General features: G+C 40.9%; 2 protein-coding genes across 4 annotated transcripts; both read left to right on the forward strand.

Annotated features, from left to right (window-relative positions):
- The first annotated feature begins 911 nt into the window (after positions 1-911).
- Positions 912-12,855, forward strand: LOC108412056. The gene is made up of 7 exons (XM_037536024.1): positions 912-942; positions 5,755-5,781; positions 9,542-9,790; positions 9,874-9,984; positions 11,561-11,692; positions 11,774-11,848; positions 12,303-12,855. Exons 1-6 carry the CDS (start codon positions 912-914, stop codon positions 11,839-11,841), a joined length of 618 nt encoding a protein of 205 aa, XP_037391921.1. The 3' UTR covers positions 11,842-11,848; positions 12,303-12,855.
- Positions 12,856-16,641: 3,786 nt separating this feature from the next.
- LOC108412057 (glutamine-rich protein 1-like) lies at positions 16,642-27,439 on the forward strand. 3 transcript variants are annotated; one of them, XM_017683921.2, is made up of 12 exons: positions 16,642-16,849; positions 18,580-18,848; positions 19,430-19,555; positions 19,678-19,797; positions 19,919-20,665; positions 21,447-21,594; positions 22,007-22,161; positions 22,659-22,773; positions 22,903-23,011; positions 24,917-25,068; positions 25,845-25,935; positions 26,435-27,439. In XM_017683921.2, the coding sequence occupies exons 2-12, from the start codon at positions 18,609-18,611 to the stop codon at positions 26,622-26,624; spliced, it is 2,193 nt and encodes a 730-aa protein (XP_017539410.2). In that variant the 5' UTR covers positions 16,642-16,849; positions 18,580-18,608; the 3' UTR covers positions 26,625-27,439. The 3 variants fall into 3 exon arrangements, with proteins under 3 accessions (XP_017539410.2, XP_017539411.2, XP_017539412.2); XM_017683922.2 differs by having other exon boundaries at positions 21,450-21,594; XM_017683923.2 differs by having other exon boundaries at positions 19,436-19,555.
- The last annotated feature ends 166 nt before the right edge of the window (positions 27,440-27,605 follow it).

Genomic DNA, 27,605 nt, shown 5'->3' on the forward strand with positions numbered 1-27,605 from the left:
GCCATCCTCACAGGGAAGACCCAGTTGGCTACTCAAAAGCTTCCAGGGCGGTTGCAACTGGATTACACGGAGTTAAAGAAAGCCATTTTTGAGCGAGTCGGCCGAACCTCAGAGCAGCACTGCCAGCATTTCCAGACATTGACACTTCAGGAGTTTGACCAACCCTTCGTATTTGTGCTGCAGCTCTGGTTCTCCTGTAGGAGATGGCTTTTAGCTGACGAATGGGAACTTATAGATCTAGTAATTCTGGAACAATTCATAGCCCAGTTACCAGAAGGGAATGCACCTTGGGTTCTTTAATTTTGGGGACAAATTGGCCAAAGTTTCAGGGGTTAGTAAAGGAACTGACAAAGAAGAATCCCGTACAGAGGAACGGGGTGACAACTATGCAGCTTCGCAGAGAGATGAGCTACCAGGGTCATCACACACTTCTCCAGACTCAGCTTTATTGGGGGGTGGGGAATTGGATAGAGATGCCAATCCCAAAAGGGGGCTGTTCCTCCAGAGTTCCTCCCTAGGGATTCCACTAGGAGATTTTCCCCAGGAACACTCACGTACCCCCACCTCTTGAGCACATCAGTGAAGTGCTCAGGTGTTCTTCTTTTCAGCTTTAGCCTGTGGTTCTCAATCCTGACCCTGGAGTTCTCCTGTTCTGCATGTTTTAGTGTTTTACTTTCTCCAACACACCGGATCCAAGGTGTAATCAGCGAGCAGGGCCGGAATCAACTGGCCTGAGGGATGAATTTACAGCTCACTCTCTCTCGTGCTCTCGTTCGCACATGCGCAGTCTCTCACTTGCTCTCTCGCTCGCTCTCTCACTCGCTCTCTCACTCGCTCTCTCACTCGCTCGTGTTTTGTCTGTGAGTAAAGAGGAAGTGTTGAGGTCATTGTTCAGTCATTACTGGGGCAGCATGGAGCTCAGTCTGCTCTCTCTGATGCTCTGTGAGTAGATTCTCTTTATATTCCTGTTGCTTTTTGTATTTAAGTTTGTATTGTTGTTGTACTGTGTTTGCACTGTAATTCTTATGTACAGGACAACAGCACATTAATCTGAACAAACAAACGGAAAGATTTAGTAAGACCACATCTAGGAGAACAGACATAAATTAGTTTTAATTCATAAAAAAATATTACAACAAAAGCTACAAGTTCACTGAATTTAAAAAGTCTACAGCTGTCTTCTGTTTTTCACAGTGTAATTTACATTCTGGGTAAAAAGAATAAGACACTCATTCCAGTTAAAAAACAGTCCATGCATTAAAAAAGCTGGCCGTGGCTCTTTTCACACAAGTAAAGTTGTTTTCTGAGCTAAACCAGCCATTAGGGGTGTACTTTGTGTACTTCTGGTGCCTTGCAGACATGATGGAGAGAAGGAAGGTACATATTCTGTGTGCTCAGGAGACCAGATGGAAAGGAAGCAAGGCCAGGAACATTGGAGATGGATTCAAACTGTTCTATCATGGTGTAGAGAGGAAGAGTAAAATGTATTAGGGATAATCCTAAAGGAACAGCTTGGGAAAAGTGATCTGGATGTAAAGAAAGTGTCAGACAGGATCATGAGCCTGAAGTTGGAGGTTGATGGTGTAATTTTGAATGTGGTCAGTTCATATGCACCACAGTTTGGTTGTCAGTTAGAGGAGAAAGAGGAATTTTGGAGTAAGATGGATGAAGTGGTAGATGGTGTCTCTAGAGAGGAGAGATTGGTGATTGGTGCAGACTTAAGTGGACATGTTGGTGAAGGGAACAGAGGGGATGAAGAGGTGCTGGGTATGTATGGTGTGAAAGACAGAAATGTGGAAGGTCAGATGGTTGTAGATTTTGCAAAGAGAATGGAAATGGCTGTGGTGAACACGTATTTTCAGAAGAGGGAAGAACACAGGGTGACACACAAGAGTGGAGGGAGGTGCACACAGGTGGATTATATCCTTAGCAGGAGATGCCACCTAAAGGAGATTGGAGATTGTAAAGTGGTACCAGGGGAAAGTGTAGCAAGGCAGCATAGGGTGGTTGTCTGTAGAATGAGGTTAGAAACAAAGAAGAGGAAGAGAGTGAAGACAGAGCCAAAGATTAGATGGTGGAAGCTGAAGGAGGAGGATGGTTGCAGGCAGTTCAGGGAAAAATTGCAACAGGCCCTTGGGGGCAGTGAGGAGCTACCTGAGGACTGGGAATCTACAGCTAGAAACTGGCAAGAATGTGTTGGGTGTTTCGTCTGGTCAGAGGAAAGAAGACAAGGAAAGTTGGTGGTGGAATGAGGAAGTCCAGGAGAGTATCCTGAAGAAGAAGGCAGCTAAGAAAAAGTGGGATAACCAGAGAGATGAAGGAAGTAGGCAGGAGTACTGTGAGACTAGTCGCATAGCGAAAAGAATGGTGGCAAAGGCAAAGGCTCAGGCCTATGATGAGCTGTATGAGAGGCTGGACAGTAAAGAAGGAGTAAAGGACTTGTATCGTTTGGCTAAACAGAGAGATAGACCTGGAAAGGATGTACAGCAGGTTAGGCTGATAAAGGATAGAGAGGGAAATGTACTAGTGAGTGAACAGAGAGTGATGAGTAGATGGAAGGAGTACTTTGAAGAACTAATGAATGAGGAAAACCAGAGAGAGAGGAGGACAACGGGGGAGAGATAGTGGATCAGGAAGTGCAGAGAATTGGTAAGGTGGAAGTGAGGGCAGCTTTAAAAAGGATGAAGAATGGAAAGGACGTTGGTCCAGATGACATACCTGTGGAGGTATGGAGATGTTTAGGAGAGAAGGCAGTGGACTTTTTAACCAGGTTGTTTAACAAAATCCTGGAGAGTGAGAGGATGCCTGATGAGTGGAGAAGCAGTGTACTGGTCCCCATTTTTAAGAACAAGGGTGATGTGCAGAGCTGCAGTAACTACAGAGGTATAAAGTTGATGAGCCACACCATGAAGGTATGGGAAAGAGTTGTTGAAGCAAGGCTAAGGCGAGAGGTTCAGATCAGTGAGCAGCAGTTTGGTTTCATGCCCAGAAAGAGTACCACAGATGCAATTTTTGCGTTGAGAGTGTTGGTAGAGAAGTACAGAGAAGGTCAGAAGGAGCTGCATTGTGTCTATGTGGATCTAGAGATGGCATATGATAGGGTGCCAAGAGAGGAACTGTGGTACTGTATGAGGAAGTCAGGTGTAGCTGAAAAGTATGTTAGGGTGGTGCAGGACATGTAGGAGAATAGTGAGACAGTGGTGAGGTGTGCAGTTGGAGTGACAAACGGTTTGAAGGTGAAGGTAGGGTTACATCAGGGATCAGCTTTGAGCCCCTTCTTGTTTGCAATGGTGATGGACAGGTTGACAGATGAGGTCAGGCAGGAGGCTCCATGGACCATGATGTTTGCAGATGACATTGTAATCTGTGGTGAGAGTAGAGAGCAGGTGGAAGAGAATCTGGAGAGGTGGAGGTTTGCACTGGAGACAAGACGGAATACATGTGTGTGAATGAGAGGGAGGTGGGTGGAAAGGTGAAGATGCAAGGAGTAGAGGTCGTAAAGGTGGATGACTTCAAATATCTTGGGTCCACCATCCAGAGCAATGGACAGTGTAGAAAAGAGGTGAAGAAGAGGGTGCAGGCAGGATGGAGTGGGTGGAGACGGGTGTCAGGGCTGATGTGTGACAGAAGGATAGCAGCAAGAGTGAAAGGGAATGTTTACAAGACAGTAGTGCGTCCTGCTATGATGTAGTGTGGAGACTGTGGCTCTGTCTAAAAGACAGGAGGCTGAGCTGGAGGTGGCGGTGATGAAGATGCTGAGAATTTCGTTGGGAGTGACAAGGCTGGACAAGATTAGAAATGAGCAGATCAGAGGGACAGTGAAGGTGGAGCAGTTTGGAGATAAAGCCAGAGAGGCCAGGTTGAGATGGTTTGGACATGTGTTGAGGAGGAATAGTGGATATATTGGTCAAAGAATGTTGGAGATGGAGCTGCCGGGTAGAAGGAGAAGAGGTGGACCTCAGAGAAGGTTTATGAATGTAGTGAAGGTGGACATGGAGATGGTTGGTGTGAAAGTAGAGGAGGCAGTGGATAGGGCAAGATGGAGGCAGATGATCCGCTGTGGCGACCCCTAAAGGGAGCAGCCGAAAGAAGAAGAAGAAGATCTTAGTGTAGCGCATAGTGGGAGTATGAGATTTTATGCTGTTCCATATTAGATTCCAGGATGAAAATATAAGTAAGAATCAGTGGATTCTGTTATTTAAAGTGTGTAAAGCTGGCAGGTTACCATCTTCAAAGAGGTCTTTTATCATGGTTACGCTCCTGAAGCTCCATTCTTCACTGTGTTATAGTTTCTTGTTGAAGGTAAAATAGAGGATTGTCCCAAAACATTGAAAAATCCTGATCTTTAAAAATGTTTGTTTTGTATATTGGCATTGCTTTCTAGTTTTCTAGCTATAAACCAGGTTTTTTTGAGGTACAAATGAGGATTTTTTTAAAGAATAACCTGACCCTGAATTCCAATGAAGTTGGAATGTTTGTTAGAAGAGAAACATTGTTTTTAATCTGTTGGACTATTTGCTCACGCAGTTGTTCACAAAGTGGTGAACCTCGCCCCGTCCTTGCTTGTGAACGACTGAGCCTTTCAGGGATGCTCCCTTTATACCCAATCATGACACTCATCTGTTTCCAATGAACCTGTTCACCCGTGGAATGTTCCAAACAGGTGTTTTTTGAGCATTCCTCAACTTTCCCAGTCTTTTGTTGCCCGTGTCCCAACATCTTTGGAACGTGTTGCAGGCATCAAATTCAAAATGAGTGAATATTTGCAAGAAAAACAATGAAGTTTATCCGTTTGAACATTAAATATCTCGTCTTTGTAGTGTATTCAATTGAATATGAGATGAAAAAGATTTGGAAATCATCGTATTCTGTTTTTATTTATGTTTTACACAACGTACCAACTTTATATATATATATATATATATATATATATATATATATATATATATATATATATATATATTCCATATATAAAATAGACAATTTTGACTTTTTTATTTTTATATTCTGAAAAAAGTCTTGACTTGTATTAATCTCTAGTGTTGTTGATGTGGTAAACAAATGGTATACAATTCCTTTAACAAGGATTGTTAAAGATTTTAATTGCCATGTTCATGAAATAGTTGTGATGTTTGTCAGGAGTAGCTGGTCTCCTCAGCTCTGAGTTATCATGTTCTCACCTGCTGAATGTGGATCTGTGGCTGAAATCTGCACTGACTGCTTTTACACACTCAGCTAAATCATCAGCATTTTGGAATTTGGTTCAGAGCAAAATGAAGTTAAATTGTTTCAGATGCTGTTTTCTTTAAGTACATTATATGGCTGTGATACAGAATGGAGCTGTTAATGTGTTGGTGTGTAAAGGATTCAGTGTGTATTGGTAAAATACTCATTTGCTGCCATGGTAGGAGCCACACACATGTATGAATGACTGCCTACTTACCAATGACCTGAATGAGTTCCACTGCCGATTAAATGCACAAAAGGTCCTGATCCTGACCCAACTGACTTAATTGCATTATAAGCCTAAAATACTGAATCATTTTAGAGTCAACAACATGAATAGAATCAGACAAATTTACTCTGTTTTCTAAAGTGTGAAGGACAGTTCAGAAAATGATTTATGGTCAAATGATTTGAGTTACTTGGTTCACGGCAGTCGGTTTATCAAACTTTCACTTCACTCATCAGTTTTACAGTGTAGTGAATATTTCACACTAATGCATCATGTTCTCTGTGTCTCTCCTACTTTAGTGCTGATCCACTGTGGAAAAACTCAAGGTGAACCATTACATGAAAATCTACTGCAGTGTTTTATTTGTGTTCATGTAAATTTGCATATAATTCCATTCCTTTAATAAATGACTTTGATAGACAGCCCAATTCAATAAAATCATACATGATAACACATCCACTGTAAATGAGAGATCAGCACATTCATTAATTAATTTAGACTTTTAAATATTGACTTATTATTGTAGATTAAAGTCCAATCTGGCTGCACTGAAACATTAATAGAACACAGACACATTAAACTCATTAGGCTCATTGTGTTTAAGATGATTAAACTACTTCTTATACTGAGAAAAGCAGCTCTGCTCATCATTTCACACCAACAGAACAACTTAAACTGACAGTGGATCCTCAGAGCTCAGTCTACACTGGAGACGCAGTTACTCTGAGCTGTGAGCCGCCGCAGGGTGATGGATGGGAGATTTACTGGAGGAAAAACAGTCAGTATTTAAAACATTTAGATCGTCTGAAAACAATCAGTGTTACTGAGTCTGATCCAGGAGAAGCAGAGTACGACTGTGTAGTGATTAAAGATTTACAGACTACATTTCACAGTGATAAAGTCAAGATTACAGTGAGAGGTATGTCATGCTTTCTGTTTACTTTTACAAATTACTTCAATTTAGAATAAGTGGAAGAACAAATCACTCATTCCACTACATCCATGAAGATTTAGAATTTAATGAATGTTCAGTAAGTAGATATTTTAAAAGGATTTATCATCTTTGAACAGAGAGACCAAAAGCTACAGTGAACGTCCAGCCAGCTGGTCATGTGTTCATCAGAGAGAGAGTCACTCTGACATGTGGAATAGAAAGTGGAGATGACTGGAATTATGAATGGTATAAGAATAATAATCTTCTCAGAGATGCTCAAAGGAAGAAATATGAAATCTCTAATGTTGATCAGACTCATGCAGGTGATTATACCTGTAAGGGAACACAGTCAACAGGCCGAATCTACACACACACCAGTGCAGCTGTTACACTGACTGTATCAGGTGAGTTTGGTGTTCTTCACACTTTATCATTAAAGCTGCATTTGCAAGTTTTTTTTTTTTTTTATCAAAGCTGAAAGAAATAGCAGAAGAAAAAACACACATTAAAATATTTTGTCAAATATTAAGTCACCCAGTAAAGCATGAAATAATTTGAAAGTCAAGGTATCGGGTCACATTCTGTGTGGGTTGGGGGGGGGGGGGTCTGTCACATGTACAGGCTCAAAAAGTTTAGCTCCATGTTTGTCTTATATACAGAATTACCATTTCTGATCTGTATAATACTGTAATTCAATTCAAATATATAATCAGTTGTACCTCCATCATCTGCATTTGTTTTTTGCGACTCTGCCTAAAATATATAACCTTGATTAACACAAATCGTGTTTTTCACAGCCCAGAAACTGCATGTTTGGGCTCAAGCAAAAGCTTCATACACAACACACAGGCAGAACGCATCTGACTTGCATCTGAATTCAGTGCAGTAAGCTTAATACATCCAGCCCACTGTGTCTTAAGCCTTAATCAGTTCATGTAGCTCATCTCATCAACACTAAAAACATGAGCTGATGGCAGTAGTTGGCTTTTGTCTGAAATATTTGTTAAAGTTTGTCCACAGCCAGGAAGAGGAAGGTGCAGCAGAGCAGCAGTGATTCATCTAAAAACCCATCTAGAATAAAATTCTCTCTGTAAAATAAAACAAAGGAAATGTTTTTTGAATATTCTAATGCATGTTCAGAGTGTATAAGTTTAAACTTACTTATCATCTTTGAACAGAGAGACCAAAAGCTACAGTGAACGTCCAGCCAGCTGGTCATGTGTTCATCAGAGAGAGAGTCACTCTGACATGTGAAATAGAAAGTGGAGATGACTGGAATTATGAATGGTATAAGAATAATAATCTTCTCAGAGATGCTCAAAGGAAGAAATATGAAATCTCTAATGTTGATCAGACTCATGCAGGTGATTATACCTGTAAGGGAACACAGTCAACAGGCCCAATCTACACACACACCAGTGCAGCTGTTACACTGACTGTATCAGGTGAGTGTGGCGTCTTTCTCACATATTTTCCTTCCTTAAGGCTGCTCTGTGTAAGGTTTTGTATTACAACTGAAAGAAGTAACAGGAAAAAAAGATACAGTGTTCGTGTTTTGCTGTAGGTCACCCAGTAATATTGTTATATTTAAAAATTATAATATATTTTATATATTATATATTTATATATTTAAAAATACATATTATACATTATTAAAATATTAATATCCTTTTATAATAAGTAACATTTTAGTATAAAAGGATGTTCTTATGTTATAATGTCTGTATAAAGCACTTATTAGGTCTTGACAAGCCAGTAGCTGGTTATTAACTAGTGGTTCATTAGTACTGTTTTATGCAATACCTAGAGTGAAGTAAGGGCATTTTAACTTGTGCACTGCGTATCGTTTGCTGCCAGTGCTCCCGACTGCCTTTCCTCAGTAAATCTGGGACTCCATTAGCTTATTACTAGCTTAGCTTACCAGACTGAAAACATCTTTTACTCAACAATACCACACTTCCAGAACCGAACTGGTCAGACTGTTATTTTAACTCTGTTTTATTGCATCTTTATGGTAAAGCTGTTCTCACTGTAAAAAAAGATGCTATATCAATAAAACATCTACAAATAATATTGTGCACAATCACTACGTGAAGCTATACATGGAATGCATGTATTAATGAACTCTATGATAGAATATCTAATTGATTACATGGTGCCCCATCAGAGTGTATTGTTCATTATTTCTTTTCAAAACATAATTTAGTTCTTTTGGATTCTTAGTAAATTACAAGATAACAAGAAAAAAATAACAACCTAACTGCCCCTAAACTGCTGTCCAGCAAAAACAAACAGTCAAGCTAAATGTCAAAGCCAATCAGAATCTGTGGGACATGCCTCAGACAGCAAAGCCTTCATGAGTTTGTGGACACGGAAAAAAATCTTTAATGTGTCACACAAACTAATGCAGTCACAGTTTATATTACTACAGTGTGACGACATTACTACATATTACTACATGTCAGTTTGAATGCTTTTAACTGCTTCCATTAAACTAAGATTGCTTTCAGAGCCACCGTGGTTGGTGTGGGCCTGTCAGCTTTCTTTTTAGTTTGGTCTGTTTTAGCATGTGCACAGCCACATTTAGGTCTGCCCTAATTCAACTAACACAACAAAAAATTAAACACCGTTCCTGTACCTCGAGCTGCTGTCAATAACAGCAGAAGACCAATGAAACAATAGTGAAGATATATTTGATATTAGCTCGGGGATCGAGGATAAAGAGCCGTATATCGAGTAAGGTTTATCACCACAGCTGAAAATGGTCACCCTCTCTATTGTCTGTTTTCATGGTGGCAAATGTGAGAGTAACAGCACTTGCTTCCCTGCAAACTGGTGCAGATTTTAGAAAATGACCTGGGTTTGAAAACAGCCTGATTTTCTTCAGAGATGCTGGCTAGCAGAGTTGACAATCTGAGGCTAAACCCAGTGGTGCACAAGGTCAAACAAACACTGACCCTGTTGATCAATAAATTAATTATTACCATTATTTTTTTTTTTCAAATAAGAAGTTTTGTCCCACCATTTTTGGAGGTGTGGCGCCAGCCCTGCTCTACAAAAACTGTCCAAAAACTGTACAAAAAAGGTCAAATTACTAAATAAAATGTAAACCTTGGAAGGTTTCGCTTATGTTCACTTTCTCTCTCCTACAGATGGTGATGTGATCCTGGACATTCCTGTCCATCCTGTGTCTGAGGGAGATTCTCTGACTCTCCGCTGTTTATTTCGCTCCACAAAGGCCTCAAACCTCACAGCTGATTTCTATAAAGATGGATCACTGCTCCAGAACCAGACGACAGGAGAGATGATCATCCGTACTGTCTCAAAGTCAGATGAAGGTCTCTACCACTGTAAACACCCAGAGAGAGGAGAGTCACCAAAGAGCTGGCTCTCAGTCAGAGGTCTGAACAGTTTCATGTTATTTGATTCTTTCTGTAACTCTACAGTTTAGAAATTGTAATGATTCACAGCTTTCTTTTTCCAGTTTCACAGTCTGGATCTATTGGTTTCACACTAGTAGTGTCAGTGGGACTGAGTCTAACCTTGTTCCTCATCATCATGCCTGGCCTGATTTGCTGTTACAAGAAGAACAAAGGTTTGAAGACATTTTATCTTTCCAGTATCAGTATATGCAGCTGACTACACCGAGATTTCTGTGAGCTATAATCTATGCTCTGTTGCTGACATTAAAGTGCAGTTTCCTTCTCTCTTGCACCTTATTTATTTTTCTTTCAACAAATGCATGTAAGTGAAAAAGCATGTAAGCTACCAGTGCTGACACCTACACACTAAACGTACAGGAGCTTTTATGACATTCATTCTATAGGCATTGATATGAGTTGGCCCCCATTTTGCAGCTATAACAGCTTCTACTCTTCTGGAAAGGTTTCTACAAGATTTTGGAGAGTGTATGCATGAATTTTTGCCTGTTTACCCATAACAGCATTTGTGAGGTCAGACGCTGATGTTGAATGAGAGGGTCTTGCTCGCAATCTCATCAAAAAGGTGGTCAGGGCTCTGTACAGTCCACTCAAGCTCTTCTACACCAAACCTACCCAACCAGGCCTTTATGGACCTTGCTTTGTGCACTGGGGCACAGTCATGCTGGAACAGAAAAGGGCCTTCCCCAAACTCTTCTCACAAGTTTCACTGGAGCAAAGAGGCTTAGACCAACCCTGGAAAATAACCCCATAGCATTATCCCTCCTCCACCAAACCTTACAGCTGGCACAACGCAGACAGGTAACGTTCTCCTGGCATTCACCAAACTCAGACTCGTCCATCAGACTGACAGATAAAGAAGCGTGATTGGTCACTCCAGAGAATATGTTCCCATTGCTCCAGAGTCCAGTGGTGGTATGCTTTAAACCACTTGTCAACCCCATGTCATGAAGCTCCCAGCACACAGTTTTTGTGCTGATGTTGATGCCAGATGAGGTTTGAACTATGCAGTTATTGAGTCAGCAGAGCTCCTCAGTACTCATCAGCCCACTCTGTGACTTCACGTGGTGTGACACCTTGTGGCTGAGCTGCTGTGGTTCCTAAACGCTTCCACTTTTCAACAGTACCACCCACAGTTGATCATGGAATATCTAGGAGGGAAGAAATTTCACGAACAGACTTGTTGCAACGATGGCATCCTTTTACACCACCACCCTCGAATTCAGTGAACTCTTTAGGACAACTCATTCTTTCACTGTTTGTAGAGGCAGACGGCATGGCTAGACGCTGGACTTTATACACCTATGGTGGTGGGACTGAGTGAAACACCTGTATTCATTGATTGAAGGGGTGTGTCACAATACCTTTGACCATATAGTGAATGTTTTTGCATTCACTGTGGAGCTGCAGGATCTCTGTCTCCCCCTAGTGGAAATCAGCAGAACACTGCTCAAAGCCAGAATCAGTCAAAGTCTGAGGGGTCTCTCTCAGAAACCACCGCAGGCTGCCCAGTTTGCAATACCAACATATTAACAAGCATTTAGTTTTCATAATAATTATACCGTTTCTTATTTCCTCTGTTATAAGTGATCACATATGGATTATTGAATTTATATTTAATAATCCAGCTATATTTAATGTTGTTTGTTTATACTTGTTACTAAGTGAGATATCTTTGATGATGTGAGAACACAATGGCATATTTGATGAATGACTTCCTCTGTTCTGCAGCTCAAGCCAGTGATGCAATTTATGCAGAGGTTATGGCTACAAACAACAGCAAGTACACAGTTTACAGAGACGTCACGACTACAGACGACAGTGAGAACGCACTTTATGATGAGGTTATGACTACAGACTACAGTGAGAACTACATCTCTTCATTAACAGACACATATTGTCTCTTAATGTTCTTTGATATAATCTAAACTATTTCTGTATCAGATGAAGCAGTGATGAGACCAAATGATATGATGGGTTCCCAAATTAAGATGAGTAGCTTCGGACATTAATGAAAAGGTGTGTTTCAATTAATATACTTTTACTTTTATAAGATTACATATGAGTCACCATGGTAACACATAAGATTGGCTGTTGCTCTGCCATGCAAGCCCATCAAAAACAAAATTAACCTAACAAATTAATTAATTTCCAAAAGAATTAATTTCCAAATATATACATATTAATACAAAAACATGAACTGTAATGGTAAAAGTAAAGTCATTTAAAAGTTAAAGAAAAATTTGAATAGACAATAAGAAATAACGACTATACAAAGATACCTTGTTCCTCCTGGTGACTGCTGTCCAGTGAGTGAGTTTTCTAGCTACATCAACTGTACTCCATTGTGAGCACGATGATTTATTTTAACAACAACAAAAAAAAAAAAACATGTCACATTTACCTTCACTAAACTTTGTCAGCTGTCAAATGTACATAAATATACAACTCCTGACGTGTTTTTCTCTTGTAGGTCTATGAAGAAAACTGTGTTGTTTCAGAAAAGTAACTATTACAGAAACTCCTGGTTGGGTTTTAAGGAGTGCAGGCAGACAAGGGTCTGATCACATTTAGACTGTCAGAATCATCTTTAATATCTGTATATTAATAAAAATCTCTCTGCCAGTGTTTTATATTGATGACGTGAAAAGAGTCACTTTTTCTCATTTATTGATCGCTGCACTTTCCTAAAACTGACTCTGAGTTTAGAACTCCGACATTCTGAACTTTCATTATTTAGCACATTGATTTAATGCATAGTTACAAAATCTGTAAAAAAGGTTTATCAAACAAAATCTAACAATGTGCCATCAGTATACACCTCTGTCTCTTTCAGTGGTCCTTTATCTGCTATCCAGTAGCATCTTATCTATTTTTTCATAATTTATAGCTCAGTAGTTATTATTTTGCAGGACATGCTACATCGCAATCTTTTGTTGTTGACATTTTAATCTGTGTACACTGTGTATTTTGTATATATGTACATCTATATTGCTGTTACTCATATCTCCACAATGGTAACTTTACAGGAGAAGGGAAAAAATGACTTTTAATGTAAGTCAATGGAATCAGAGTTTTTATATATATATTTATATATTTTTTTTATATATATATTAAAAATTACAGCTCTCAAGACATTTAAACACATACAAATATTACACCCCTTCTAAAATTTAGTGCCTTTACTAAACAATATAGAGTTTAACATCCTCTGTTATGATATTCTTTGTGCACTGAAAGCAGAAAATGTCATAGCACTGTTCACACAAGTCAACTATTAAAAATATAAGTTGAAAATTTTAGGCACAGTTTAAAATGTATTAGCATAAAGCAGTAACAGTCAAATAATATCCCTGTGACCTACTATGTGGCAGATTTGAAGATGAATGCCTGCATTTGGTTTTGTTTTTTTGTATGATTATATCCTTTCTGTAGTTTGAATGCTGAACATATTTTAGTCTGTTTGTTTAGTTTTATCATGTTTATCTATTTATTCTTCATCATATCCTTATGATACTAAATGAAAAACCTCCTAAAGTAGTGGTAGTTGAGAAAACGCAACGATGTTCTGATAATCTCGTTCTTAATGAACTGTAACCTATTTGTTTAACTTTGTTTTGTGCAGTTGGTGTTACAATTATAACCAAGCTATGGTTTTATGAAATAAACCATTACTTTTCATTTTTTACTAGCTTAAGCACGATGTCAATTTAATAATTTAACACAAATAAATATTTTTTTCTAATCACAACTCTTCTAACGTTCTGTTCTTTATTCAAAGGCAGGAATTACCTTTGATTAAGTGATAATTTACCCTTGGGGAAACCTCAGGTTCTTCTAGGCCTTCAGAGGCAGCCTGGTGTTTTTTCAGGACTTCACGTATGTATTCTAGTTTATGTTTATTTCATGTAATCATTATGCTTGTTGTACTTAAACTCTGCAGGTATTGTACTCATGACACTGCTCCTTTGTTGAGAAAGGGTTAAAATCTTGACACAGAATTTTCTATTCAGTGGAATCTATGTCGATATAGTCAGGCTTATTCTCCATCGGTTAGGCTTTCAGGAGCTGGACCAAAGGCCTGAAGGCATGAAAACAGCCGTCTGAATCAGAGAACAGAGCCGACAAGCAGCTCTCCTCCAGATTTTCTACTCAGTTTCGTCTGACGGCACTTGTCTCAATAAGTCTATGACAGTTTTCTTCGTTTTTCTTCATGATGACTTAAAACCTCTTCCGTCATATCAGCTGTGCACACCTTTATCAACTCAGCACCTGTTGAAAAGTTTTTTAGCTTTTGCAAAGTTACGTGAAGCACTCAGCCATGCTACCCATCTCTTCTGCAGGCCAGGGACGTATGGAGATTTACGGTTAGAGTTTCTGGGGGCATGGTCTCGCAGGATGACCCCAAACTGTCTGTTCATCATAAACTTTTTGAATAGCAATGGATATAAAACTGCTCAAAAATACGACCATTTAGTGACGTTAGCACACAGAAGCTCTGTCTCTTCAAAGTTTGCATTTATCACAGATCTCATGCTTTCCATCCACTTACAAGAGGTACATCCATCCATCCATCCATCCATTTTCTAAGCCGCTTCTCCGTCAGGGTCGCAGGGGGGTGCTGGAGCCAATCCCAGCAGTCTTCGGGCGAAAGGCAGGATACAAGAGGTACAGTTCATGAAAAATTACTGAGGTCAAGAAGTGCCTTCTCTTCTTTTGGCTAAACTGGAGGGTCTAAATATGTTATTCAAATACACAGACTATAGATTAGTGCCTAAACAGGCAGCCCTGCCAATCTCCTTCAGCTTCTTTCTCTTCATCTCCTTGCCTGTGTATTTATTTATTTAATATTGTTATCAGACTCAGATTTAGCAGAACTCAAGGCTTTATGAAAATTAACCCCTTCAATTTTTATTTGAAAGATGTAAAAATCTTTTCACTTGACTGGCCTTTAGCGGAGCTGCCACATCTCAAAATGTTTCATATGTCCACCCCCAGTTTGACGGACATTCAAAAGCAACTTTACTAAATGGGATAGAGGCTTCCTCTTCTTCCTAGTCTTCCTAATGATTACAGGGACAGGGCTGGTGAAGATGACCAGTCATGAACTGTTCCAGTGTGGAATTCTTTGTCTTGATTTGAGCTGGATGAGTTCTAAAGTTGTTATTACCACGTGTAATGTAATAAGTCTATCACCTCAGCTCTTCTGCCCAATACACTCACTCTCAGCCCTGCACAAATGATGGATCGAGGGCAGTCGTGGGCTGAAGGTTAGGGAACTGGCCCTGTGACCAGAGACTGCCCAACTGCTCCCCAGGCGCTGTGGATGGGGCTGCCCACTGCTCTGGGCAAGTGTGCTCACTGGTCACTAGTGTGTATGTGGTGTGTCATGGATGGATTAAATGCGGAGTTGGGATTAAGAAAGTATCACTTAACGTCTTACTTGGCCTAAATCTTCCTCAGGATTCAGGAGTAATTTGTTCCTAGAGGTAACCCTGTGAACTGTATGCGATGGCATCGGCCAGTTTTAGATGCTTCGGTCTGCTGTTTGCCTCATCGCAGAGTTGACAAGCATGGGTGAACGATCTCTGAGCAGCAGCAGGTTATCGCAGCACACACTGGATTTGACCTTAGTTCCTAGTTTGTAAGAAGAAGTAGACCCTTGTTTGGCATTAGAATGGGCATCCTGAGTGGGGCACGCTGAATCGCAGGGCGCTTGGCTGACTGCTTTTTCTATGGCACGTGCTGACATTTCACCACTTTCTATGGAAATCGGACATGGCCTTCCGTGGCATTCTGCGTCACTGCGTTGCATTTGGGAGAGAGTTCTTCATATCACATGAACCGTTCGTGGCAGTTTCTGATAGGATAAAGAACATGAGCACGTCAGGGTATCAGAAGGACTTCTAGACCTGATCGTATTTTATGTACTTAACTCTTCAACGGACGTACCCATTCCTCTGCTCTTTCAGTCTGAGCTTCTCTGTCTGAATATATTCTGCGTCAAAGTTTTATATTAGTTTATATGCGCAGCAGAATAAAGCAGGCAGGTACACACAGGTAGGCAGTCAATCATGTTTGAAATAAATAGCTCAATAAAATGAACAGTATTTCATTCAGTGAACTGCGCTAAAGTCACACTGAAACAGGCATGGTTTAATTAACTAATTAATTGATTGATTAATTAATTGAATGCCCTTAAACTTGTGCAAATGACAGAAGCATGGACTCTTTAAAAGATCTTCCCCAAGGGTTCTGTAGTAAAGAAAATTGTTCTATAGAGAACCGTAAACACTCAAAAAAGCCTCTGCATGATTAAAGAGTTTTCTGCATCATGAAAGTGTTCTTCAGATTGACGCAGCACGTCCTGTAGACGGTTCTATATGGAACCTTTTTGACAATGGTTCTGTACAGCACCCAAAAGAGTCCATCTACTGTTGCGATGTCAGGCTTGTAACACTTCTGGGTGCTATATAGGACTCTTTTCAAAAGGGTTCTCTATAGAACCGCCTATAGCACAGAACCTTTAACCATGCAGGGGCTTTTCTGAGTGTTCATGGTTCTACACAGACCTACTGCCTTTACTAAAGAACCCTTGAAGAACCATGTTTTTAAGAAGTACCACACGCCACCATTACAGAGCTAGAACGCTCTCACTCATTCTTCCCGTGGGAACGTGATAACGCGCGGCGCAGCAGCCATTTCCCTGTTATAACGCCGCCGCGTCCCCTTTAAACGCCGCGCGGGTGAAAGCCCGAGTCTCGCGCTATCTGCCGCGCGCTCGCCTCACGCGCGCTCTGATTGGTCGGCAGGGTTTTTGTTGTAAGATGGCGCCTCAGAAGGCGTGAGTCAAATACGGCGGAGCGGAGAAAAACACCGCTGTCGGCCGAGGCGATAGCGCAGCTGGCCGGGCCGCCGGCTTCACCAGGCGGGCCGCTGTCTGCTGTGCTGCTGTGCTGCGGGAGGACTGCGGGAAGCCGTGTGGGCGGAGAGCGGAGCGGCAGGCCGAGTCAGAGCAAGGTGGGTTAGGTTACCTGGCTAGCGCAGCTCGCTAACTCCCAGAGCCCTCCGCCTCCTCCGTCTCCTCTTCCTCCTCCTCCTCCTCCTCCGCCGCCGCCGCCGCCGCTGCCGCTTACGGCTGGTCGGTAAACACGGCACCGCCGAACTCAGACCGCGACCGGGTTGGTTTAAAACATCCCGTTTTACCCAGAGCGGCTACAGAGACTCGGAACCAAGTCCACCAGCTCCGGCGGTCACACCCCCTCCGTTCTTCAGCAGAGAACCGACGGGCTGTGCGGACTGACTGCGGGTTTATAGGCGGTTCCGCTGTTCTGTAGTGGGTTCCGCTGTTCTGTAGTGGGTTCCGCAGTTCTGTAGTGGGTTCCGCTGTTCTGTAGTGGGTTCCGCTGTTCTGTAGTGGGTTCTAGTTCTCCATGTGTCTGAAATATTACTGGTTTTGACCGTATGCGTCTGTTTTAAGCCCTAAACAGGCTTCTGTCTCCTTCCTCTCCTGTACATACTCAACACTAGTGTACTGAGTAATTTGCCACAAACTGGGAAAAAAAGCACCGTGTAGTGCATGAAGTCAAGAAACACCACACAAGCATTCCACACACATACGTATATATGTATGTATCTCTGTGTGTGTGTGTGTATGTATGTGTGTGTGTGTGTGTATATATATATATACACTATATTGCCAAAAGTATTCGCTCGTCTGGCTTCACACGCATATGAAATTAAGTGAGATCCCATTCTTATATACCGAGTTCATATGGTGTCGGCCCACCCTTGGCAGCTATAACAGCTTCAACTCTTCTGAGAAGGCTTTCAGCAAGTTTAGGAGTGTGTTTATGGGAATTTTTGACCGTTCATCCAGAAGTGTTTTTTGTGAGGTCAGACACTGATGTTGGACGAGAAGGCCTGGCTCACAGTCTCCACTCTAATTCATCCCAAAGGTGTTCTATGGGGTTGAGGTCAGGACTCTGTGCAGGCCAGTCAAGTTCTTCCACACCAAACTCCCTCATCCGTGTCTTTATGGACCTGCTTTGTGCACTGGTGTGCAGTCATGTTGGAGCAGGAAGGGGCCGTCCCCAAACTGTTCCCACAGAGTTTGTAGGATGAAATTGTCCAAAATCTCTTGGTGCTGAAGCTTTCAGTTCCTTTCACTGGAACTAAGGGGCCGAGCCCAACCCCTGTGTGTGTGTGTGTGTGTGTGTGTGTGTGTGTGTGTGTGTGTATATATATATATATATATATATATATATATATATATATATATATATATATATATTTTATACCTAGGTGTGTGTATATATATATACACACACACACCTAGGTATAAAAAATATTTTTTATATGAAAGTTTTATATTAAAAATACAAATTTGACTACAGTAGTTGATTAGACCTTTCTTTATCTTTAATTGCTTTTTGTAAGCATTTATTTCATTTCTTTGTCCATTGTGCTGTGAAGTAAATTAAGGATTTAATTAAGCGTTTGACAGATATACCGGACTTGATTTTGCAGAATTGTTTACATTGTGGGTCAGAAAATGACTGACGCTGATGCATGGTATATGCTAATAATGTTGTGTATGAATTATTATTATTTTTTTAGAATTATAGTACAAACTTATTTTCACTAGTAACGTTTGCACTAATGACTATTACCTCTTCGTGTCTAATGTGGTTGGTGGCTGTTCTTAACATCGTGTCATTTAACGTGACTGTGTTGCGATTTTTCTTTAGACCGGTCGGGTCTTTTAGGCCTCTGAGTCATGAATAACGGCATGGAGGGTTCGGTGTCTTTCGAGGAGCTGGTGAGGGTGAAGGCACGCAGTATCCCCCAGCACCGCATGAAAGAGTTCCTTGAGTCACTGGCTAGTAAAGGACCTGAAGCCCTGCAAGAATTCAGCCATGACGGGGAAGGCAACACTGTGGTCTACCAGCAGGGGGAGAACTGTGTGTACACAGACAGCACAGAAGTCGCAGGCTCACTACTGGAGCTGGCCTGTCCGGTAAGAGGGACAGTAGGTTAAAGAGAGTAAAGGATGAGCACTTGTACCTCTTTTGCTTCAGTAAAAAGTTTCCGCTTAACTCGGATGCAGCTCATCAGCTAAAACTTGTTCGTTTCTCTTTTATCACTCTCAACCTGCACAAACCGCATCCTTGTCTTCATCAAGATTGTGGGACTTATCAGTGGTTTAGGGCATAGTGTGATTTACAGTTCAGGGGCTGCATACTTCAAAGGGCGCAGTCTACGAAGGTGTATCCTTCAAACGCTGCATAGACCCATAAAGCTCTACAGCGGCCTCCCGTTTGCATCACAGCCCTGCCCTTACCATCGCATCACAAAAAGCCTTAATGAAGACCTTGATGCGATTCAAGTGGGTTGAGAGAAGATTTGGGATGCGTTTACATAAAATAGAGGAATTTATAATGTCGTGTTTGTAAGTAACGTTAGCTTTGTGACTATTAAAGATTCATTTTGTCTTGTTAAACATTATCATTGTAGTGCTGCATCTTTTTTTTTTTCCTCCTCTAATGTTTGCTGGCTGTCTGACTTCCCTTCCCTCCCTTGCGGCCCGAACGGCTGGAGGTCCAGGTCCAGGTGCAGCCGTCGTTACAGCATCAGGAACAGCTGCCTCTGCATCCTCAGGTGTCAACAGCACAGGTCACTACAGGTGGATATCAGTCCACAGAGCAGCAGCCCATACAAGTACAGGTAGAATGCAGATCTGATTGTTTTTCTACATATTTAACACACTGAGATATTCAGTTCCTGTTCATATTGGTATGTTGACATTATTATAGTGAATAATAATGAGCTGATTATTCCAAACCCAGGTTCACATTCAGGGCCAGCAGGCACAGATTGGACACATACCTTCTCAGCATTTGCCAACTGTTGCTGCAGCAACACAGGTTATACAGCCGGGAGACCTCACAGAGGAGCAACACCAACAGGTACAGTACAGATAGGGTGTAGCTAAGAATCAGTTTATCTACAGAAACTATCTCAACATCAGTCTTTCTCGTTCTCTGTGTCTGTCTGTCTGTCTGTCTGTCCATCTATCTGTCACATTAGATCCAGGCTCAGTTAATAGCAGCAGTCACAAGCGGACAGCAGATCCAGATCCAGACAGTAGGGGCCGTACCTGAATCCCCAGCTCAGCTCCAAACCTCTCTACATGGGGATGCCACCAACAGAACCACGGTCACTTCAGCCAGTGTCCTCCAACCTGCCAAGAAACGCAAAGTGGACCTCCCCATCACAGTCTCCTATGCCATCCCTGGCCAACAGCTAGCTACGGTGGTAGCTATTCCACAAAATCAGCAACAGAGTTACGTGTCTCTAAGGCCTGATTTAGTCACAGTGGACAGCACTCAGTTATACAGCACAACTGGCACACTTACAAGTCCCACCGGAGAGACGTGGACCATCCCTGTGTATACAGCACCCACCCAACAGACCGGCATCACCCACATCGCTGTACCACAGGATGCCTACGGCACTCCTACAGCACTTCATGTCTCCGCCCCCATTGCTACTGATGACAAGGACAAGAACAAAACTGCTCATAGTGTGTCAGTGGTTTCCATGCCGACTGTGGGTGGGGGCACAGGGGGACAGGAAGAGGTGGTACAAGCATTGTCAAATACCCTCTTCCCTGCACAGTTTATGAATGGAAACATTCATATACCTGTCGCTGTGCAGACTGTTGCCGGAGTAACGGGGTCATGTCCAAACAGCTCACAGTCTTTGCACATCTGGGACCCTCAGCAGCAGATTGTACAGACAGTAGATGGAGCTTCAGAGCAGCAGACCTTGCAGGTAGGGTGTAATGATTTGCAAAATTCAAATATATGGTACTTAGGAACAAGGCAAAAAGGAAGTAACACACACAGATAAAACACAAAGAAAGGTAAAATCACTAATAATAAATAAATAGAAATAGAAAACCAGTTAAATTGTTATTTAGTATAAAGTTGCTATATATATATATATATATAGCAACTTTATGTATTTTTGAAGCACATTTTGCTACATTTGAAGCCATAATAGTCTGAAGTGTGAGATTTACTAGTTTAAAAGGAAAACCCCCTGTTGATAACGTATCTCCAAGGTGCTTTGTGGCTGGTTCATGGGAGCAGATGTATTACTGCTAACTGGTAAATGCAGAAAGAAGCCAGATAGCGAACATTACTGATAGAAAACCGAATATCACGTCTTTATTTAGCTATATGTATGCCTGTGGGACATATTTGCGTCTTGCATGCTGTGTATTTAAGTGAGAGAGCACCAGTTGGCAAACACAAAGGATACGAATTATGAATTTCGTCAAAGTGATCAGGCTTGACGAATGCAGTCCTGCATTTTAGAATATAACAGAACTTGACAAAATACTAAATGCTGGTTTCAGGCTGGAATGCCCTCTGTGTATTCTCAGCAACAGACTGAGAACATACTTGAAAACAAATGCTTTATGCTGTAGTTTGTAATGCAATAAATAAAGCATTCAGTTAACCGTCATGTTCTCTTTAACTGAAACTACCTGTACTATTTTGATGCTGTATAGCTGTAGTGAGGACCTGCCTCTGTGTTTGTTTGACAGCAGGAGCAGATGCAGGGTATGTCTGACAGCGAGACATTGCCCGCCTGTCTAAAGCCAGAGGAGGGGCTGCTGGAGTGGAGACTCTGGGCTCAAAAGAAGAACACCGAGCTGGAAAAGGAGCAGAGGAACACACTGGCCCCTATTGGCAGTTTGTGGTTTTTTTTTTGGGTTTTTTTTCCTCCCTATATTTTGTTTTATATGTGTTAGAGTTTTAAATTATAAAGTAACTTGACATAAAATACATTTAAAGGCAGTTGTAAACTTGAGTACAGTGGTCTAGCGCCACCTAAACATTCTGTCAGTACCATACAGTACAATCCATACAGTTTCCAATATTGATTTGAAATGACAGCCAAATCTAAACATCTGTATCTGCTGATATGACTGTGATTGATGGTGTGTGTCTGTCATTAGTTACATAATAGGTTCAGGTTGGCTGTAAGCTAATTATAAAAGGCTTTATGTAATGGTTGGAGCAACAGCAAAGAATGCTTTGTCCTGTACTATGATAGAAAAACGTGTCCACTAGTCTTCAGTTCATTGTGTGTGCATATGTGTAGGGCGGCAGCAGTTGCGCTTTCAAGAGGACCTGCTCTCCAGTTCCATAGCAGAGCTGAGTTTAGGCTTGTCTTTAATGACACAGGAGGCCCGGGGCTTAGAGGGCGAGAGTTTAGAAGATGATATGCTCTACTACATCTTCCTTTGTATACAAAAGGTACATGACACACACACACACACACACACACACACACACACACACACACACACACACACACACATATATATATATATATATACAGACAGTATCAGCTCAGTAGGTGTGCAACAGTGAATTGACCTTAAGGTAACAATTCATCTGCATTGATGTTGCAGTATTAATTAAAGCATTTGCTGTGGCCAAAATGTGATTTTAAATTTTTTTGGGCTGTAACTATTATAAAATCCAAATAAAAGCTTTATGAACTTTTATTGTCAGAATTGTACAAATGTGTATATAATTTCCGGCAGTACTCATTGTTTTTTTTTTTAATCATACCAAAATAATCTCACAGAAAGTTATAGATTTTACAGTGCATTGAATTGTTTTGTTTACTGAAGTATTGTAAGGTAATCTTATAATGTAAGAGATTTACAGTCTCCTCAGTAATGATAGCTCATGTTATTTTCTCTTCTTTCTAAACTACTATGTCTTTTTTCTTTCTCTCTTTGCAGTATGTGTTTGATAATGGCAGAGTAGATAATATATTCACAGATCGGTATTATCAGCGCTTTCAGCAATCACTGCACAAAATATTGGACTCTTGGCAACCCAGCATCCACCCTTTAGGTGAGAAAACAGACTAATTTATATTGATTGTGCAGATACATTCAGTGTCAAAGTGCTAATGAAGGATCCTTTGCTTGATTTGTGATTATTTGTTCACATTGGTCATGCTCATCCATTGATTTCTTCCAGGTTACATTATCCCCAGTCATGTGACTGAAGAAATGTTATGGGAATGCAGACAATTGGGAGCCCATTCACCTTCCACACTCCTCACAACTCTAATGTTTTTCAACACCAAGTAAGCATGCATCATTAATGCATCTCCAGCACCAAACACCAAATCACAAAGGCCTGTTTCACACATGCTACTTCTGCGTGGCATAAGTTTATGCTTAGGTTTATAACATAAGCCTTTGTGCAATGGAGCTGTACAGCAAGAAAACTCTAGTCGATCATCCTAAGTGGATAAATTGTCAAATAAGTAACTTATCATTCAAAATTAATGCATGAAAGGATATAATACATTGACAACTTTCTGACTTGTGGTTGGGCATTTATTTCAAGCCAGGTAGACGTATTGGGGAAATATGTACGTAGCACAAAATGCTTAGCAAATATGTCAGTTAATAATGGTCATGAGGTGTAGAATTTGTGTAGAAGTGTATTATTGTTTTTTTTGTGTGTGTGTGTGAATGAATTGGATTTTAGTTTATTGCACTGTGTTACTCCACACCTGTTCTCTTCATGACATGGTGCTTTAGAGTTGTGTCTGGGACGCTCTGCTGCACTGCTTGCTCTGCCTGTGTGAACCCTATGGCCTGTTGTTAACATTAGCACCAAAATGCAACACATTTCATGTCCCACCCAGACATAGTATGTGTGAAACAAGGCTGAGGGCCCAGCACACCCGCCCTGAAAGGAAGGACTAGCACCACTTAAAGCCAACTGATCATCACCTTCCTTCAACACTCCGTCACCTCTCAGTTTCTGTGAAAATTTGCACTCGAACACAGCAGCAACTACAGATGTTCATGTATATACCTACATGAAAGACATGTCTCTATAGCAAGAACAGCAATACTCTGTAAAACAGTACAACTGCAACATATAAAGTAAAGAACTATTTCTATGGCGTAGAAGATGAAGTATGTTTACGTTAAACCCAGAGTGTAAAATTGCAGGGCTGGTAAAAAAAAGCTTGTTAAAGGTCATTTTTTATACATTAAACAGTGAAATAAAATGCAGTTGATGTATGTACATAATAATAATCACATGACAGAAAGAAAAAAAAGTGACTGAGCATCCCATGATGTTTTGTTATTGTGTTTGTAGAGCATGTTTAGAGCTTTTGTCAGTCCACATGTGCTTAACAATGTTAAACATTTTCTCACTGGTAATACAATATTGAACACTGCTTTAAAAATGTGGACAAATTGTTGCAAAAAGGCTGAAAGTCTGTTTGTTAGTGGTAAAACTTGGCTACTTGCAATATGAAATATGAGATTACACTTTGTGCCCTTTTATGAGGACTGTTTACTCGCTTGCTCCCATTCGTTTCTCTAACCGCATATCGATTTTCCAGCTCTCTCTCTTGTCTGACTTGTGCTGAAAAGTGCAGTGTTTTTATGTTGAAAACACAATATGAAGTGCTGTTTTCAAATCTCAAGCTGCCGTTTTAATCATAGCCTACATTATTAATGATCTTGTCTCAGCTTCTAAGTGGAGAATTCAACACAATACCACAGAGCTTGTGGACCATTTGTAGATGAGTTAGACCAGTACGAAGCAACCAAACAGCCATGGCCTGTATACTTGACATCACAACCAAAACTAACTGGAAGGTTGATGCTGTATGTTCAGTGTTCAGGCCTTAAACCAGGAAAAATGGATATGCTGGTGTTATTTGTAGGTTTTGTAAAAAAATAATTGCAGTTTAAATTGCAGTGAGAATGCTGGTCTGAAGGATTGCAATTAGATATTTTGTTCCAAATGACAAGATCCAGCCAAAGCCAACTCAGGCCAGTAGTGCATCTAACGGCTGATGGTCGGCTTGGTGTGTCTGGGCCCTAAAGTGTGCAGTCAACCCGTAATCATCTAATGTGTGTTAGTGCTGAAAACACACAGTTTCAGACACATAGTGTTTTACTAGTATTAACCATTATAACATGCACTCATTCATGTCCCACTCTTTACACCCATTTAGGTATTTTCAGTTAAAAACAGTTGATCAGCACCTGAAAGTAGCGTTCACGAAGGTCTTACGACACACTAAGAAGAACCCATCCAACCCCAAGGACAGGTGCACAAGCATCCGCTACCTAAAGGGAGTTGGACAGTACCAGGTTGGCCAAAAAGGTAGGTGCCCAATCGAGAACCATTTTGACCAAACGTATCTGGGAGTGATACCAATTGTTTAGGGGTGGGAATGTTTAGGCACCTCACAATTCGATTTGATTGATTCCCTGGGCAGCGATGCGATTTATAAAACCATTATGGATGCATCTTGATGCGTCTTTTTTTCTAAACAGGAGTTGGTACTTGGTACTTTTTAAAGCAAAGGTGACATAATAGAGGGGGGGGCAGGGGATAAAATATCTTGGAGACTGGACGCTGTCTTGGCTCCAAAGGGCACAACATAGAGCGAAAGCTCTGGTTCTTAAAGGCTGAGAAGACTGCTGGTCACATAGCAGTGCAGTCTCGCCTGCCTAGTAGCAAACAAACGGCAAAAAGAGAGATTTAAGGCGAACGTTTGGAGATGAATGGACTTGTAAGCAGCGCAGTTGGTTTCCGGGAACGTTAAATCTGCAATGAGAGACTGTCAAACACAAAGTTACGAGGCTGAAGTCTCGTTCTCAAGTTTCTCTTTTGAAACTTCCCGCTCTCCCTTACACGTTACCGCGTTTACGTTCTGGCGCCTCAGGCAGAATTTAAGGTTAAAATGGGAAAATTCGAACAAGAAGCTGTAGAACGAACAGCTGACATCAGCCTCGTAAAACATTTGATCATTGAGAGACATTTTACAAGAAACTGTTCTAATTTGGAGGAAAGGTTTTCTGGCAGAGATGGAAGGAAAGCGGCTATAACTAAAGTGGGTGCAGTTGGTCAGTATGTGTCTGTGTGTTTATTCACAGTGACTGATGACATGTATGCTGAGCAGTCAGAGTATCCAGAGAACCCTTTACGCTGTCCTATCAAACTCTATGACTTCTACCTCTTTAAGTGGCAAGTACACACAATAACACGTGCAAAGGAAGGCTCTTAGTCTCTTATGAAGTTTGGTTAATTTACTGTTTAGGCAGTTAAGCAACAAATCAAATTGACTACATTTGAGGGGAGGTGAAAATGGTCAATCAGCTAAGACAGGTTTGTTGTCCAAAGTTGGCTTCTCTAGTTTAACATTAGAGCTGTGAGGCTAACAAGTATTGGAAGCTTAACATAGTAAATGTAATGTGATGTCAAGTAGGCTCAGGTACGTGTTTTTATTTATTTATTTATTTTATTTTATTATTTTAATATGTAAACTATAATATATAGTTGTCTACAAAAAGTTCTGATTTCAGCCGTTTCCTACTGCTGCTTTTAGCTATGTGACATTTTATCCAATATTACGCATCTACTTTTGGGATAATGCAGACACTAGATTTCATTTTTACCAAGCTATTGCTTGAAGTGCTCCCTCTTTGTTTGCCCTTCCAATTTTTTTTATTTTTTATTTTTTTAGTCCTCAGAGTGATAAAGGTCGGAACGACGTCTTCTATTTGACACCGGAAACTGTGGTTACCCCCAACAGCCCCATCTGGTACTCGACGCAGCCAGTCTCGCGCGAGCAGCTGGAGCACATGCTGTCTCGCATCCTCATCGTGCGGGAGATACAGGAAGCCTCCGCCAGCAAAGCTGTATCTCTGCAGTAGAGAGGGACGATTATGTCTTCACAGTTGTAACACATGCAGTAGAAAAGAGGAGACACAACATGGACCTTGCTATCTCTCTTTTTGCCTTTGTTTTACATACACATACACACATACCTACCTCTGCAGCTCATTGTCTTTTAAGTTGCCTTATGTTTTGGTATTCAGATCTTACTGAGAGACTTGCTTAAACTCACATGGGCATAGATGTCTACTTATCTTTTGCCAAAGTTCAGATAATTACAAAAAAGCTATTTTTATGATTCTAGTCAAACCTCTTAGCAGTGATTCTTACTTCACAACGCCTTATTTAATCCTCATGCACTTCTTTTCCACCTTTTTGTCGTTTACCTCCCTCTTTCTCAGCTTTGTAGAAGCTGGTTTTGTTCCCAAACTCCTGCCTCAGTGCTGCTGGCCTGGACTGGTAAACTAAGGTTTATACTAAAAGCAGTATTGGGATTTTCAGATCCAAGCATTTTAATCATTCATGTCAACCTCACACAAATGTTACAGATGGCTGTACATTGGCAGTTTTAATTTTTTTCCAGTCATGAACCTCATGCAAAACCCAGTCTTAGAATGATAGTACAGTTCTCCTCAGCCCCCCAGACACATCCTGTTTTTCAAAACAACTCACAACCTAGGGGGGCCATGAGGACCGGGTTGGTATTTTGTATTAGTACAAAAGCATAAACACTGATTGTGTTTGGAAACAAGAGCATGAGTTGTGCTGGTTGCTGTCAAGTCCAGCAGAAGTGTCATATACGTTATATGGACTGATTTGCAACAAATGCATAAAGATAAATTTGTGAATTTTACACTTTGTCAGTTTTGTTTTTGTTTTGCCAAAAATATAAACATAGAGTTCTGCATTGGACTCTAGTATGAATGCCAAGCAGCAAATCACAAGCTTTAAAGTCAACATGAATCAGGAATCAATGCATTTTCCTTCCTTTCCTTCATATATTTCTGAGTGAAGCATGG

This window comes from Pygocentrus nattereri, chromosome 29, assembly GCF_015220715.1.
Source record: "Pygocentrus nattereri isolate fPygNat1 chromosome 29, fPygNat1.pri, whole genome shotgun sequence".
NCBI classification, from domain to species: Eukaryota; Metazoa; Chordata; class Actinopteri; order Characiformes; family Serrasalmidae; genus Pygocentrus; species Pygocentrus nattereri.

Excerpts from the sequence above, each read along its gene's own strand:
- LOC108412057 (XM_017683921.2), top strand. The coding sequence starts at position 18,609 with ATGAATAACGGCATGGAGGGTTCGGTGTCTTTCGAGGAGCTGGTGAGG. Across the intron at positions 19,556-19,677 it reads AGCAGCCCATACAAGTACAG|GTTCACATTCAGGGCCAGCA; the intron begins GTAGAATGCAGA and ends TTCCAAACCCAG. Across the intron at positions 25,069-25,844 it reads GTACCAGGTTGGCCAAAAAG|TGACTGATGACATGTATGCT; the intron begins GTAGGTGCCCAA and ends GTTTATTCACAG.
- LOC108412056 (XM_037536024.1), top strand. The coding sequence starts at position 912 with ATGGAGCTCAGTCTGCTCTCTCTGATGCTCT. Across the intron at positions 9,791-9,873 it reads GAGCTGGCTCTCAGTCAGAG|TTTCACAGTCTGGATCTATT; the intron begins GTCTGAACAGTT and ends TTCTTTTTCCAG. Across the intron at positions 9,985-11,560 it reads CTGTTACAAGAAGAACAAAG|CTCAAGCCAGTGATGCAATT; the intron begins GTTTGAAGACAT and ends TCTGTTCTGCAG.